The 16564-nt window shown below is 50.2% G+C and overlaps 2 protein-coding genes across 6 annotated transcripts in view; one reads left to right on the top strand and one right to left on the bottom strand.

Moving 5' to 3' along the window:
• PRR15L (proline rich 15-like) overlaps window positions 1–3014 on the top strand; it is a 15532-nt gene extending 12518 nt beyond the window's left edge. For 2 of the 5 annotated variants that reach the window (XM_010842714.1, XM_010842716.1), the window contains exons 2-3: window positions 852–911; window positions 1855–3014. In XM_010842714.1, the coding sequence (XP_010841016.1) occupies window positions 852–911; window positions 1855–2186 (392 nt within the window). In that variant the 3' untranslated portion in view covers window positions 2187–3014. Of the gene's footprint in view, window positions 1–562; window positions 912–1854 lie in introns of those variants that run through there. The other 3 variants (XM_010842717.1, XM_010842718.1, XM_010842713.1) reach the window with 2 other exon arrangements.
• Window positions 3015–5442: 2428 nt separating this feature from the next.
• Window positions 5443–13899, bottom strand: PNPO (pyridoxamine 5'-phosphate oxidase). Its single transcript, XM_010842712.1, has 7 exons — window positions 13541–13899; window positions 11022–11146; window positions 9867–9966; window positions 8966–9019; window positions 8584–8712; window positions 8210–8280; window positions 5443–7994 (listed from the first exon to the last, which is right to left on the bottom strand). The coding sequence occupies exons 1-7, from the start codon at window positions 13676–13678 to the stop codon at window positions 7826–7828; spliced, it is 786 nt and encodes a 261-aa protein (XP_010841014.1). The 5' UTR covers window positions 13679–13899; the 3' UTR covers window positions 5443–7825.
• Between the last annotated feature and the right edge of the window lie 2665 nt (window positions 13900–16564).

Below are 16564 nucleotides of genomic sequence, written 5' to 3'. Positions count from 1 at the left end.
AAAATAAAAAATTTATATATATATATATATATATATATGTAGAGAGAAAGAGGAGAAAACATCCCATATTCCTACTACCTAAAGAAAACCAATATTAATCGTTTGTCATATTTCTTCAGGTCTTTTTAGAAAATGTAGTTAAGACCATCAGTTTTTAAAAGTAGGTGATATATTTGCCTGACCTTGGGCTGGTTGATCATCTAGCTTTCCGATGTGCTGGGGCTATTGCACCCTCCTCCTCAGGACTTGCACAGCTCACACTGATACCAACTCCAGGCTCGCTGTGCTCTCTACGTGACAGGCCAATGAATCAGAGAGATGAGGTGTTGAGGCAAGGAATACAATTTTATTCAGAAAGCCAGCTGACCAAGAAGATGGCAGACTAATGTTTCAAAATAACCATCTTTTCAGGGTCTGAATGCCAGGTTCTTTTATGGATCAGAGATGGCAGGGAGGAGGAAACAAAGTAAAAAGGCCATTAATTTTGCAAATATCTCCTAGAATGGCAAGCCTCAGGCAGGGGGATGTGTTAGTTTCTTCCTTCCTGCTGTCTATGGGTGGACAGGGTTCTGAACAAAGGCACTTTAGTTTAACAGTCAGGCAGAGGGGCAGGATTCTCTGAGACAGGCCATTATGTAGGAGTATAATAACAAAAGCAATGGAAAGCAAGTCAAGGAAACAGTTTCAACATGGAGCCAGAATTGACTTCTCCCTGCAACAGTACCACGGAGTTCTGAAAATCAGACCACCAACCTCTCCAGGCCCAAAGATGTTTCCATTTCTCATCACTCTGCCTGCTCTTTCATTGATCTTAATATCTCTAGCCTATATTCTCTTTTTCTTGTGTCCAGATAACTTCATCTGCCAAAACTTCCACCAGCTCAGGCAGCAACTTCATGGACTAGTGAAAGGTGAGGCCACTACTGTGTCAGGACACATCATGTTGTCAGTGGAGAAGCTTGGATTTCAGAACCCTGCCCCACCTCTCATGGGATACCCTTATGGAGCGTCCAGCCTGTGATAACCAGACCCCACATGTACCTCTTGGCCCCACCAAACCTCCTTTCAAATGTTCAGGTTTCCGTCGAACTCCTGTCTTTATGGAAGCTGTATGGGCAAAGGGAACCACCCCTCAATAAGTTTTACTTTGCAAAGCATGTCTACCTTGTGGGCAAGGATTAACATTAGGGCTGAACATTAGGTCTGGAAAGGACAGGTGGACATAAGGTCCAAAGATGTACCTTGCCAGAGGTCATGAGGCTGGAATAGTTCTTGGGACTTCCCACTCCCAGCCTGATGTTTCTCTCTCTTATAAAAACCCCAGCTGCTTCCTCAGCCCCAGTGGTGACCACTGGGAAGTCCAAATTACTCTGAACATCACAAATCCTGTTTAATTTTATAATGAATTCCAAAGAAAATGCATAGGGTATTTCTGTCTGTCTGATACCAGGTGATCACCTGTCTGGTCCTGGCAGCAGGGCCTGGAGGCATAGCGGGAAGAGCTTGGGAAGGTGGCCAAGGCCTAGTTGCTCTATGACCTGGCAAGCTATTCACTCTCCTGCAGCCCCAAGGGGCCTGGAGTGTCAAGCTGTCTGGCAGCAGTGTAGCTGTCCCACTGTCCCGTACGCCTGGCTCAGATGGCTCCCCCATGGATGTTTTCTTGACCGCCTCTTCCCCAGACCCTTGTCTCTCCTCATGTTCATCAAAAGGATTGCATCGCTTACCTGAATCCTGGGTTCACTTGGCCCCACCTTCAATTCTTTCAAACCTGGTTGGGAGACTAGAAAGGGCTGCTCCAAGGCCCCTACCCCTTCTCCCCACTGACCCCTTTCTCTACATCCCCTGCTCCTGCAGGAAGCCCCACCCTCAGGTCTGGGAACGCCATGACCGAAGTTGGTTGGTGGAAGCTGACCTTCCTGAGGAAAAAGAAATCCACTCCCAAAGTGCTGTATGAGATCCCTGACACCTACACCCAGAGTGAGGGTGGTGCGGAGCCCCCGAGGCCTGACAGTGGGAACCCCAACAGCAACTTTAACACCCGCTTGGAGAAGATTGTGGACAAGAACACCAAGGGCAAGCACGTCAAAGTCTCCAACTCAGGCCGCTTCAAGGAGAAGAAAAAGGTCCGAGCCTCATTGGCGGAGAACCCCAACCTCTTTGATGACAGGGAGGGCAAAGGACAGTGAAGGGGGCCGAGGAGGACGCTAGCACCTTCCCGCTCCCTGCCATCAGCTGGGTCTGAGACAGGAGCTTGCCACGCTGGCCTCTTTGGCCACAGCTGAAGCCGTGGGGGGACTTGATGCCTGCTGGCAGGAAATGTCTGGTTTTAGGTTTGTATTTATGTGCTCTGGCTTTCTGGAAGGCCTGAGAGATCCCAGGTCCTCCTGCCCTCCCCTACCACATACAAAGGCACTTCAGTTCAAGGTTGAAAAGTCCCACTTGGGAAGGACAGCCCTCCTGGAAGCACTGGCAGCGCCAGCAGGGAGGTGGGCGTGGAAGGAACAGAGCAGGGGATCCGGACAGACCTCACCCCCTGCCGGGGCACAGGGTCAAGGGTGAGTTTAAATTACTGCTCCCTCTACTTTCTCTACCTGTGATTATTCTCTGGGTCAATTCTGAGTGCATTTTCCAGAAGCCACGTGATGGGGGTGGTTTCCTGGAGCTGAGGTGGAGATGACGAACTTGAGTTCACCTCCTAACTCAAGTGAGAAACTTCCTGGAACTTTGTCCCCAGGTGTGAAGGGGGAGGGGACCCTGGCACTCCCTAGGAGGTGCTGCGGAAGGCGGGACCAGGGACCCCACAAGTTCTGCATGCACCCTCAAAGGGAAAGTACACAGCCCCTCGGGTCCAAACTTGGAACGGGGGTGGGAAGTTCTGGCAGGAGCCCTCCTATCCCTACTAGTATTTAAGATGGATCAGCTCCAGAGATGAGTACTGGAGCCTTGAATTTTGTTAAAAAGAAAAAAAATTGTAGGTTTCTTTTTGTAATAAACAATGCTGCAAAAGCAGAGAATCTATGTATGCTCTTGTCTTACATTTACTGAAATGCTGTTTTTCATGACTTTACTCTTTTTTACTTTGTGTTCAAACTATTCCTTTTGAGCATCAGGAAAGGTCCCCAGGTGAAAAAATATAGTTAGTGCACGGGGCATTAACTTCACCACCAAGCCATCTTAGCATCTAGAGATGGAGAGCGCAAAGGAAGGAGCTAGTTATACCTCAGCAACAGAAAGGCCTTTTAGGTGCTCTAAGAGAATGGAGCAGACCTCTGGTGACTGACCCCCAAATCTCAGGGGTTTAGTTTGGGATCCAGATTCAAATTCTGGTTCCTCCTTTAGCAGCTGGGTGATTTAGGGAACATTAAAAAACAAAAACAAAATCTCCTCTGAGCCTCAGCTTCCTCTTCTGTAAAAGGGGCTGTACTAATATCTATTTCACAGACAGTGGCCAGTATAAGCTTCCCTGGTGGCTCACTGGTAAAGAATCCACCTGCAATGCAGGAGTCACAGGAGATGCAGGTTTGATCCCTGGATCTTCCCTGGTTTGGGAAGATCCCCTGCAGGAGGGCATGACAACCCACTCCAGGATTTTTGCCTGGAGAATCCCAGGGACAGAGGAGCCTGGAGGGCTACAGTCCAAAGGGTCGAAAAGAGTCAGACATGACTGAAGTGACTTAGCACATGTACATGGTCAGTATCACATGACCCATAAGTAGTCCTACGTCTGTGCCCAATGCATATCGGTTTCCTTTCCTCTCTTTTATGAAGGAACTCCACCACAGCTCATGCTTCCGTTTAAGGATGAAGAGAGAGCTTACTCCCTATGCTGTTAGGTCTAGACCCTCCTCAAGCCCCAGGAGCCGAGAACTGGGAAAAAATTGGCCAAATCTCTGGAGCTCATGGTGGGAACAGAAAGAGACCAAGGTGACAACTAAACAATGTGATTCTGTGGCTTCCAGGTCAGCTCCTCACAGGCTGCTGGGCCACCCCAGGGAGGTTACTCAGGACATTTACCAAAACAAACAGACCTGTACAAAGGGGGCCTTTGTTAGCTGGCCTCACCCAGGCCAGAGGCAACTCTGAAGAAGAGGGAGGGAGCCCAGGGACTGGAGGGAGGGAAGGTGGGCTCAGGTGTATGGCCTTCCCCCAAGCCTCTTCCCCATCCCGCCCCACCACATGGAACTTTCTAGGGTCCCCACAATCATTCAGTCCATAAAGCCTCCCATGGAGGAGCTGACTTTCCGCCGACTGCAGCTCTGCCCAGAGTTAGCACCTGATACTCAGAGGGTTTATAATCAGCCAGCTCTGTGGTGAGTACCCCACGAAGTTCCTCCTGTAAGCCTCTCATCAAAGGTGCTGTCATTACCACCGTTTTCTAGTTTTCCAGCTGCATTAGCTGAGGCTTAAGGGATCAAGTCACCAGACCTGGGTCAGGGGTTCCTAGTGACAGAGCTCGGACTGAGGCCAGATCTGTGCATATGGCTGCTGCACCACACAGCCCCCCTTCCCCCTGGGTTTTTATCTGCTTAGGGAAGGGAAGCCTGGCATGCTGCAGTCCATGGGGTTGCAAAAAAGTCAGACAGGACAGAGCAAATGAACAACAGGGAAGGGAAACTGAGGCTCAGAACAAGGAAAGGAGTACAGTCACCTTCTGCAGTGGGAAGGTGGGGAGAGAGGGTCATGCCTGGGCCTTGCGGTCCTGGGAGGCGAGCATCCTCTGAGGGGGCCGCCCAGAATCTGGAACCAGTGAGGAAAAGCCAACCAGCTTCAAGGGTGAGACCCCAAACCATAGGGACCTCCCGCTTCAGCCATCCTGAGGTTCCCTGAGGCAAGGGGTGGGGAGGGGTGAGAGGCTGGGCCCCAGGCCACTGACCTGTGCTTCTGTCTCATACGGGCAACCACCAGGCCACTATCTTCTCTCTTAGGTGAGAGGGTCTGTGGGTTCCTCAACCCTGTGCATGCCACTCCACTCCACGGCCCCAAAGTGATGGCCACAGAATCTCCCACGAAAACTCCACACATATCTCTAAGTTAAGGGATGGACGGACGGGCTGGGGGCAGGCAATAAGAGCCAAAGGAGACCTGGCTGCCCAGGAAGTCAGTGCCCAGGCAGCCGCAAGTGTTCACCAGGCCAGAGGAGGAGGAAGCAAGAGTGCAAATATGAAAATATGAGCAGGAGCGGGAGAGGCCACGGTTATTGACCACAGTTTCACTGGGACGGGACCCAAGAGGGGAAAGGGGGGCAGGAGGGGCCAACTAGAACTGGCCTGTGCTGCCTAGAAGGGGCCAACCCTGGGCATCGGGCTCCCCCTGCTGGACACCCAACCTCCCCAAGTGGAGAAGCTTAAGGTACGAGAGGAGTCGCTTAAATTCTTCAACTCCCCTCAAACATGGGGGAGGGGCGGGGGACGAGACCAGGCTAGATTGAATATTTACATCATGCATGGCTGATGAACTTTTATTTTAGACTTGGCACAGGGACTGTCAGACATAGGAAAGGAAAGGAACAGCTGAGACCAGGCTCAAAGCAGGGGATATACACAGACCCCATAACATAACAGGACAAGGTAGAGAAGGGCACTCCAGCACCCTCTCCTGCAAGTGGCCACAAGGCTAGCACTGTGCCTTCCTGCACCCTGGCTTAAGGAAGCCCGTGGGGGTTGGGGGTGGTCAACACCCAGAGGGCCGCTCTTGGAGGAGGCAGTCAGTAACAGACGCCAAAGCACACACCCATACAGTGGAATGAAGCGGTTTACAGAGTTGCAAGCTCAATGGCCAATGTATGCAAACAGTCAGTTCTCTGATCCTGGCTTAGTCACAGCAAACATTTGCCCAGCCTGGCTCCTCTCCGCAGCCTGGAGGCCACTCATCCACGTTACCCCTGGTCACCAGACTTGTGCTCGAAGAAGACTATAGCTCAGCACAGGCCTCAGCCAAATGCTACCGAAGAATCCAGCTGCAGAAGTGGTTGGTTTAGAGGTTGAGGCTAATCTGGTTACCTGGAAGCAGGGGTGGTCCTGTTTAAAGCAGTGTGGGATTCAATGGGTCTGGGGTAGGCTCCCAAGGGAAGCCAAAGGTGCTGGCCTGTGGACTACACTGCAAGTGAATCAAAGTTGCTCAGTCATGTCTGACTCTTTTTGACCCCATGGACTATATAGTCCATGGGATTCTCCAGGCCAGAATACTGGAGTGGGTAGCCTTTCCCTTCTTCAAGGGATCTTCCCAACCCAGGGATCAAGCCCAGGTCTCCTGCATTGCAGACGGATTCTTTACCACCTGAGCTACAAGAGAAGCCCAATGCAAGTAGCAAGGATCTATTAACAGGGGCTCTCAACCTTGGCTACACAGAATTCCCAAGGACCTTTGAAATGTCCCCAAGTCCAGGCTGCACTCACACTGGTCAAATCACCTCTGAGAGTGGGACTGAGCAGCAGGGTTTTTAAAGCTCCTGGGTAATTCCAGTGAAAACCAGTGACCTAGGAGTCATCATCAGTAAGGGTGGAAGGGAGGTAAAGGGATGTGTGTCAGAAAAGTACAAGCTCTATTATTTAATTTTATATCTGGAAAGTGAAATACATATAAATGTATGTATATATGTATTTCACGTACATATGTGCTGTGCTAAGTCACTTTAGTCGTGTCCGACTCTTTGCGACCCTATGGACGGTAGCCCACCAGGCTCCTCCGTCCATGGCATTCTCCAGGCAAGAATACTAGAGTGGGTTGCCATGCCCTCCTCCAGGGGCTCTTCCAGATCCAGGGATTGAACCTACCTCTCTTACATCTCCTGCACTGGCAGGTGGGTTCTTTACCACTAGTACCGCCTGGAAAGCCCTCACATACATTGAGTTTTTATAAACAAATATGGAAAGTAAGGCCTGATGAGAATCTTCCTGACCCACAGGTACTAGCATGAGTTCCTTCTACAAAACTCCTGTCTGACAGGGAAAGAACACTCACTAACTAACCTACTCCCTCTTAGGCAGCTCCAATTGTTTGAAATTTCTTCCCATATTGAGATGAAATCTAACTTCATCTAACTTCCACCTATGGGTCCTTTAGAGCTACAGAGAATAAATTTAGTCTCTTTTCCATATTGCTCTTCTTCAGATAATGGAGGGCAGCTATCAGTTGGGTAAGAGGTTTAAAAATATCCTATTAGTAAATGAGTTAGTTAAGGTTTGTTATAAGCGCATCAATTCTGACTTGGTTTAAGCCAAGAAAAAATAAATCTCTCTTTTTTTTTTACAGACAATGGGTTTTCTGAGGTAGAAGGAGGAATTGGACAACCCCAGGTGTGGGAAGTAGGGATCCGTGGATCGTTCAGAGAACTGCAAGAGCAGCAGCCAGAGGTTGCTGTTTCTAGGCCACCATTATTTACTTGGCTATAACAGCTCCTATGCTCTGAGTCTCTAGATTCCAAATTTTAAATATGAAAGAAAAGAAAAACCGACTGGCTAGATTGCCTCGGGTGCTTCTGCTGGGACCAATGGGCTCTGGTCAGACTCTTGTCATGTGATAACAGACAAGACTGCTGGGCCCCACCCCCTGTCACACCAGCCCCACTCCTACAGGGAGCTAGTCCAATAAATCATAGTTAAGGTTGAGAAGATAATCACGAGATTTTCCATTTGTGATGGTCTGTGCCACTGTTAAACTCCACTAGACTAGCTGACTACGGAGAATTCCAAGGGTAAACACTGAAGGGCCCTGCATATAAGAGGCAGGAAGGGAAATGGGTTGAGTTTAGAAGGGTCTGGCCTCACATCCCATACCCTCTCTGGGGCACTGGCTCCAGCTCCACTCAGTGCCAACAGATTGGGAGTCAGGGCGCAAGTCTCTCATAGACCCAGTCTTCCTCGCCTCGGTGGGTCATGGGCCCCAGAGGGGAGTCTCCGGTTAGTAGGCCTCGTCGAAAGACGATCCGGTCGTGCAGGCGGTTGGTTTGGCCCTGCCAGAACTCCATCACCTGTGGGTACAGGATGTAGCCACCCCTACAAGGAGAAGTAGACGGTTTGGTGCTCTGCATTTTTCTAGCCAGGCAACCCTCACCACCCTCCACGCCATCCCAGGGTCCCGTGAAGGAAGCTGCTGGCATGCATCTGACAAGGGTTTCCAGGGACGAGTATATCTGTAATTCCAAGCATGGCTTCAAGGAAGCATGAGGGTCCCAGTGTCCCTTTCTAGGTGACCCCCCCGTATCACTCACCAGTATTTTGGCTTTGGCACCTCTTGTTCCTGGTAGAGTTGCTCCAGTTCCTTATTTTTCTTTCTCAGATACTGTCCAGGGGAAGGAAATGAAGGAAGGGCCAGACTCAGTCAGTGATTCATTTAATCACCACTTACAGGGCCTGTGCTCCGTGCCAGGTGCTGGGGATACAGGTGACCTTCGGGGGCACAGTTCAACAGGAGGGTCAGACAGACACAGGAGGCCTGACCCCTGCTCCCCATATTCACATTCCCCAGGGAGACTATCCATTTCACTTTTCTGGAGAGAGAGGGCCCTGGCATCCCCTGGGGACAGCCTCTGGGGCTGAGCCAAGGCACCCACCACTCAAAGGACTAAGGAGAAGCCCCACTCACCTCCCGATCCGGGATCACGGAACTCTGGTGACTGACCACAGCCCCAATCTGGCTGCTTTTGGGGCGGGAGTGGAAGTAGCATTCAGCCTCCTCCTCAGGCAGCTTCTTCACGGGCCCCTCCACACGCACCTGCCCAGGGATGGCCCTGGTTAGATAGCATTCAAGGCCACCTGCCTTCCCGACCAGCACTGGCTCCAGTCTTCTTTATTCTTCTCTTTATCCTCTGCCCCATTGCACCTGACTCCAGGTAGCCCAGCTAAGTGAGAGTCATTTGAAAGGCAGGATGTTTACGCAGCCTGGGGACCTTCACCAGGTCCATCCATAAACTCACGCCCCTCCTACCTCCAGTCCACCCCCGGCTGTCCCAGGAATGCTCACTCACCTGACGGTGCAGGGGCTCCCAGTAGAAGACAAGGGAAGCAAAGGGATTCGAGTCCTGGAAATGGAAGAGAATCCACAGACGGTCATCAGGACAGCAGAGAGGAGGCCTGGGCACAGGGGGAAGCTAGGGGGTCTGCACGGCGCAGGCCCACTGCAGATGCATTTACTGTAGCATCTTGTTAAGTCCCCAAAGGTGGGCCTACTTTTACAGGCGTGGAGATAGGCTCAGAGAGGTTCACTAACACTCCCAGGTTCACAGAGTCAATGGAAGACCTGCGCTGAAAACCTCAGCCAGAGGGACTCCAAAGTGAGGCTTGCCATTTCTCTCACCCACAGATTTGCAAATCCTCTGAAATGCACATTTGACTGCACTGGACTTGGGGGAGAGCTACTCATTTTAGATTCATTAACTGAACGTATACGAAGTGCCAGCTCTGTGCTCAACACCAGGAGAGGTGCTGGGGGTTTAACAGAGACATCTCAGAAGCAGCCCCGCCCCCACGGAGCTTACCATTTAGCAGAGGACATAAACATTAATCACATAATCCCCCAAATACATGCAGTTAGAAACTAAAACAATGGCAGAAAGGAAATTTGTAAATATAGTGACCAAAGTGAGAGGGGCTGGCTCAGCCTGGGAATCCAGAGGCTTCCGTGAGGAGGTGACGTGGGGGCTGAGACCCGAAGAAACAGGAGCTACTCAGATAAACAGCTAGGGAGGTGGAGGTGCTTAAAGCTTGCCCTCATTCACAGCAGAGAGAAGGCAAGTGCAAAGGCCTCTAGTCAGGACAGTGCCTGAGCGTGGCTGGCAAGTGGACTCGGGCAGGGGTGGTATGAGTAGGCGACCAAGAAGCCAGGGCTGGACCCTGCAGGCCCAGGAAGGGTTTACCGTGAACCCTCACCAGCTCTTTTCCCTTTCGACTCTCGAAGTTAGTGAAGAAGCGGAAGCCATCCTTGCCAAAGCCCTTCAACAGCACCATGCGGGCAGACGGTTTCCCATCTCTGGGGCAAAGAGCAGAGCACTATGGTGAGAGACCCTCCCCACAGGATGTCTGAGCACCCCTACACCTGTGCCCCCTTATTCTGCACTCTCTGGGCACTCAAGCTGCCCATGGGAATTTGTCCCAGAGATGCAAGCATGACACCATTGCCTAGGGCCCTATAATGGACTGAACTGGGTTCCACTAACATTTTTGAAGCCCTCACCCACAATGTGACTGTATGTGGAGATGGGACCTTTAGGGAATGATTAAGGTTAAATGAGATCCTAAGAGTGGGACTTTAATCCAGTAGGACTGGTGTCCTTATAAGAAAAGGAAGAGACACCAGAGAACTCCCTCTCTCCCTGCATACACAAAGGGAAGGCCATTCGAGAACACAGCAGAAAGGCAGCCATCTGTAAGCCAGGACTCTAGAGAGGCTTTGCTAGAAACCAACTCGAAACCAACTCTGATAGCACCTTGATTTTGGACTTCTGGCCTCCAGACCTGTGAGAAAACAAGTTTCTGTTACGCCACCCAGTCTCTGTTAAGGTGGCCCAAGCAGACTAGCTCGGGGGGGTATCCAGGGGCACAGTACAAGAGCCTTGGCTCCAAAGCCTTACACTTTAGTGAGGAGGGGAAGAAGAGTTGAATAAGAGGCTAATACAAGAGATGTCTCAAGGGATTTATGACTGATTGTCAAATGAATGATACAAACCAGCACTGTGCTAGATTTTAAGAGAGGGAGATGGCTTTATGGAGATCTACCTCCCCAGATGGGAACTGGGGAGACTGGGAGCTGAGGGAGACAAGGGTGTGTGTACTGGGAGGTGGAAGCATCAAGGGCAGAGATGAATGAGGCACTACGTTTTATCACTAAATGGAATTGAGTCAAGTCTAATCTTTGGTTTACAGGTAAGGACACCGAGGCCCAGAGAGGACAAATTACTTGCCTGAGGCCACACAGCATGTTAATAATAGAACTAGTCATAAAGTTGTCATCCATCAAACTGAGAGCTTCCTAAGTTTGCTACTTCATCTGCACCCACCTACAGAAGGGCCCACGGCTATGCCTACCTTGTACACGTAGCCAGACACATGGCGTTGGCTTCCATTATGTCAGGACACTGAACAGCCTCCTCGAACCAGGCAGCAAACTGCTTCACAGGGTCCAGGGAGGTCAGATGAGTCTCCTCAAATGCCTGGGAAGGGAGAGGTTTATTTCATTTTACAAACACATGGAGTGTCTACTGTGTACATGGCTCTGTTCTAGGCACTTTTCAAGTGTTAACTCATTTAGTCCTCATAACAAAAACCCATCCCCAGGAAGGTTCTGTTAGCCTCATCTTATAGGTGAGAAAACAGGTACAAAATGGTGAATAATTTGACAAATCAGGGTTTCATATCACGGGTGTCAAACCTATTACCTGGGAAGCCTAAAAAAAAAAAAAAAAAAAAAAACTCCTGGGCTCCACCCAGTAAATTCTCATTCAGCAGGTCAATTGCAGAAAGGGCCTTCCAGGGCCTGAGGGCGGGCTCTTGTCTGACACTCAGAAATGAATTGTCCGAGGAGGTACACTTGCTGTCAAAACAAGACTTTATTGGGACGGAGGGCCCGGGTGGCAAGCAGCAGGGGAAGGGAACCCAGGAGGACTGCTCTGCCACATGGCTTACAATCATGTTTCATGGTGATGCTGTTGGTTTCTGGGTTATCTCTGGCCAATCATTCTGACTCAGGGTCCTTCCTGGTGGCACGCACGTTGCTCAGCCAAGATGGATTCCAGTCAGAAGGATTCTGGGAGGTGGGTAGGACATACAGACTGTCTCCTCTCTCCTTTTGACCTTTCTCAATTCTTCTAGTTGGTGTTAGCTTGTTAGTTCCAGGTTCTTTCCCAGGACCTCTAGTTTAAGATAACTCATGCAAGTGGTTACTTTGGGGCCTGGCCTGGGTGGGCAGTTTGGGTCAGTGGTTCCCCTAACAAGTCTGAGATTTAATGAAAAACTGCATGTTTCACAAGCATTTCTGGAAATGTTCACATGTAACTAGATTTGGTAACCAGGCTCTGGGCCCTAATTCCAAAATAGTTCTCTTGGTTTCTCATCTGAGGAGAGAAAAAGAAGATCCAGGAGCTTTCTCCTGCACCCCTAGGTAAGTTATTCCTCCTCCTTAAAGTGTTATTTATTTATCAAACATTTGTTGACTTCCTGGGGTCCAGTGGTTTAAAACCCACCTGCCAATGCAGGGCGCTGGGTTTTGATCCCTAGTCTGGGAAGATCCCACATGCCGGGGGGCAGCCACTAAGCCCATGGCCTGCAGCTATGGGAAAACCGCACACCTAGAGCCCCACGCTCCCCAGTGAGAGAAGCCTTTGCCCAAGGAAGACCCAGAGCAACCAAAAATAGACAAAATAAATTAACTAGTTACATTTAAAAACAACAACAACAACAAACATAAGCTTTCCAAGTGGCTCAGTGGTAAAGAATCTGCCTGCCAATCCAGGAGACACATGTTCTAATCCCTGGGTTGGGAAGATCCCCTGGACAAGGAAGTGGCAACCCACTTCAGTATTTTTGCCTGGGAAATTCCATAGACAGAGGAACCTGGTGGGCTTCAGTTCATGGGGTCGCAGAGTTGGAGACAACTGGTGACTAAACAAGCTGTTTATCACTGTTCTAGGCACTTTTCTCGGGAGAAGGCAATGGCACCCACTCCAGTACTCTTGCCTGGAAAATCCCATGGACGGAGGAGCCTGGTAGGCTGCAGTCCATGGGGTCGCTAAGAGTGGGACACGACTGAGTGATTTCACTTTCACTTTTCACTTTCATGCACCGGAGAAGGAAATGGCAACCCACTCCAGTGTTCTTGCCTGGAGAATCCCAGGGACGGGGGAGCCTGGTGGGCTGCCGTTTATGGGGTCGCACAAAGTCTGACACGACTGAAGCGACTTAGGGGCAGCAGCAGCAACAGGCACTATACTAGCTTTACTACTTTGGCCACCTGATGCAAACAGTCGACTCATTGGGAAAGATCCTGATGCTGGAAAGATTGAAGGCAAAATGAGAAAGTGGGCAAAAGAAGAGGGCAGCAAAGGATGAGATGGTTAGATAGCATCACCGACTCAATGAACATGAACCTGAGCAAATTTTGGGAGATACTGAAGGGCAGGGAAGCCTAGCCCCGTGCAGTCCATGGGGTTGCAAAGAGTCTGACACAACTTGTCGACTGAACAGCAGAGGTATTTTACAAATATCAAAGTCCATAACATCCCCGTGAGGTCAGTGATATTACTTGTGAAGTGAGGAAACTGAGACCCAGAGAAGTGAGTAAACCGCCCTAGAAGTGCGCCCAACGACCGGCAGGATTCCTTCCAGGCAACCCCCGAATGAGCGCCCTGAGTGACTATAACGAGCTGCCTCTGGAGTCCACCTTCATCCTGGTTTCTCCAGAAACCCTCCCCCATTGATTGTCTTTGAACCCCCGCTTCTCCCATAGGGGTAACCCCGAGCCCCAAGAGGTGGATCAGAAACCCCAGAGGATCCCTTCCATGCCCCTCCCCTCGGGAGATGACTGCGGAGGCCCTGCAGGGCAGCGGCACCTCTGGGTCCCCGCGGTAAGTCTTGCGCATCGGTCCCAGGTCCATGGCAGCACCGCGGCTGCAGAGGTGGCGGAGGCAGCGGGGCCACTCGGCAGGTCGCCCAAACGTCACGATGACGCTCCGCAGCCAGAATATCATGAGGCCGCTGGCCACGTGACTCGGCGTGGCTCCGCGCTGGGTTCCGTTGCGTTCGGAACCAGTGTCTTAGCCGGGGAATCTCCCGGCCAGGAAGAATTTATCAGTCACCAAGCCAGGCCGACAGCCTAAGTCCTCCGAGCCACTGGGAGCCAATGGGAAGCCAGAGTCGGTGAAGGGAGCCGGGAGCGGAGAGGCCATTGGTTGGAGTTTTCCAGGAGCGAGGCCAATTAGAACAAGAACAGAGGAACCCGGCAGCCAATGGACGGCGCCTCCCGGGGCGGGAGCAAAGAGACAAGGAAATGCTGTCACCGAGGTTAACACGCACGTGGAGGTTTGTTAAAGGTATAGGGACTGCAGCGGCCCAGGCGGGAGGGGCAAGGGAGGAGCCCCTGGGGGCTTGTGGAGATAGTGAGTATTAAGAGGCCCGCCCCTAGCAGATGCCCGAAGGCTAGCTTAGAGATTGGCGGTCTGCAAAGGACAAACGGAAAATGGAATTAGGGGCCAGACTCTGAGGCAAAGTGTAGTGGAGACACAGAAAGGGGCGATCTGGTGGGGGGATGAAATTTGGGCTCGAGAGTGGGAGAGGCTGAAATGTGACTTCGGGTCTCGTGGGTTAGGCGTGTGTATATAGTGTGTGAGTATGGGGAGGTACTCTGGTGTCTGGGAGGATCAGTTGGGTCAGGAGGAGACTATGGGTAAGAAAGCAGATGGCCTGATGGGAAAGGGGAAGAGGGAAATGTGGGATCAAACTATCCCAGATGAGAACCATCTTCCTCTTTCAGCTCTGAACTGCTGCTCTCCAGCCTCATTTCTGTAATGCAGGTCAGAGCATGCTCCTCCCTTTCCTCATGGTTTCCTCTTTTGTGGTTGCCCCAGAGCTCATACTACCCAGTGTTCCAGTAGATGGAAAGATTGCCCCACCGCTCCAGGGCCACCTCTCTCTTTGTTGTTTCTCCTTTTTCACATTTTGCCCCTTCTAGGTAGTTGGAGTCACCAACCATAATTAAAGGCACAGGGGAGCAGGTTGCCATGCAAAGTCACTTCCAGGCTGTGGACTAGGGGCTGAGTAATAGGACACTTGCCAGTGCCCATTCCAGCTTTGACTTGGCTGGGCAGCCTAGGGTCAAGGCCTCTCTGTAGTCCTTCCTGAACATCAAGAGGGGGAGCTGCAAGAGCCTTTTAGGCAGGCACCCCAGGCCTGTGTCAGGTAAGGGGAACGTCCCTGCCCTGCCCAGGTGTTTGCATTACTGCCAAGCTTCATTAAGCCCTGCATTAGATGACTGTCATTCTTTATTACGTGCTCGTAGCTTGAGCCAAATGGCATCTGGAAGACAATTTTGCTGCAAAGAAATAATTCATCTCAAGGTTTAATGATGTTGATCAATGGATTCTCCACTGGTTGAAATTTTTTTGTGTGGCCATCATTTTTCTCTATTGACACAACTGAGAGAGAGGTGACTGGACTTTCTTTCTTGTTGAGATTGTTCTTCCACATATGACCATTGCTTCCCTCCTCCCTGCATTTGAACCTGGATAAGCAGTGATTAGTACTCTTCAGCTCACATGATTTTGTTCATGGGGCTACACTCTTAGCACTGCTGGGTTATACGACCCTGGGCCCAGATTCTGGGGCACGAAGACTAGGATCATTTGAATGACTTGCTTAAAATTTAAAAGCCAAGGGCTCAGTGTAGTGGGGAAGACATGTGTTAAAGACCAGGCACTGAGCTAGGTCTGAGAATATGAAGATAAAGGTGCATGGTTCCTGCCCACAGGGAGCTTACACTCTATAGGGGGAGACAGATCTGTAAACTGAGGATTTACAGGAAGTTTAACAGATGTATCTGCAAGGTAAAGGGAGCAAAAATGAGAACGTGGTCTCCAAGGGTTACGCAGTTGGGAAAGGCTTCATAAAGGGAACAGACGTTTGATTTGTCTTAATGAGTAAGTGTTCTCCAGATGGGGAAAGAACAGTCATTCCAGGAAGAGGGAGTAACTTGAGTGTGATACTGCCAGAGCAAGGTAGTGAGAAAACAGGCCAGGCAAGGAGGCAGGGGCTAGGTGACAGCTAAAGATCAGACAGGTGGCAAGGGCCAGCTTTAGATATCTCTTCTCAGTTTTCATCCTGTGCTGCTGTCGAACCAGGGTGTCTAATTCCTAGTTTTTTAAGGCCAGGTAGCAAGAAAAAGTACTAGATTCTGACAGCCTCTTCCATCCTTGGCTGTTAGTGAGGAAATTTACAACTAGTTGCCCTTTTTTTTTTTTAAACTTGTTGCCTTTTTATATTTCCCCTTTGTCTTGAAGATAATCAGTAGGCTTGTATTATGCTTTTCTGCCTAGTGGAATTTGGTGTCTAGATCACAAAGGGGCCCTGCAGTGCAAACCACAGTGGGGACATGATGCCCGCTGTGGGTGCTGCTCCTCCTGTGACCCCAAGCAAAGGGTTTGACTGCTTGGGAGAAATGAATTTCTTTTTTACTGCTTTTCTTAAATATTTTGCTTACCACCCCCCAACTTTGTAAATTTACTAATCTTTTCTTGGAGGTCTTTAATGAATAGAAGCTATATTGCAATACTGCATTGTACAGAGACACCCCAGTTTCTCAATATGCAGCAAAAGGTTGGAGACATTGTTTGGGGACTATGCCTTGCCTGTTTTCTATTGCCTATTATTTCTTGCCTGTTTTCATAAATGCATAAAGGCTTTTGCATTTATGTTCTTAAATCACCATTTTTAGTCTAATTGTTTGATTAAATTATACATTTCAGTTACATCTTGGCGGCTGGATTTTTGTTTGGGGACTTGGCTCTGGTTACCAGTAGGTGATGGGCAAAGGAGGGTGAGGCAGTGGCAGGGAGACATTGGGAGATGCTGTTCTCTAAGCT

The sequence above is a fragment of the Bison bison genome, unplaced genomic scaffold (assembly GCF_000754665.1).
Source record: "Bison bison bison isolate TAMUID 2011002044 unplaced genomic scaffold, Bison_UMD1.0 scf7180017864180, whole genome shotgun sequence".
Lineage (NCBI taxonomy): Eukaryota > Metazoa > Chordata > Mammalia > Artiodactyla > Bovidae > Bison > Bison bison.
This window is presented reverse-complemented; position numbering and strand designations above follow the sequence as displayed.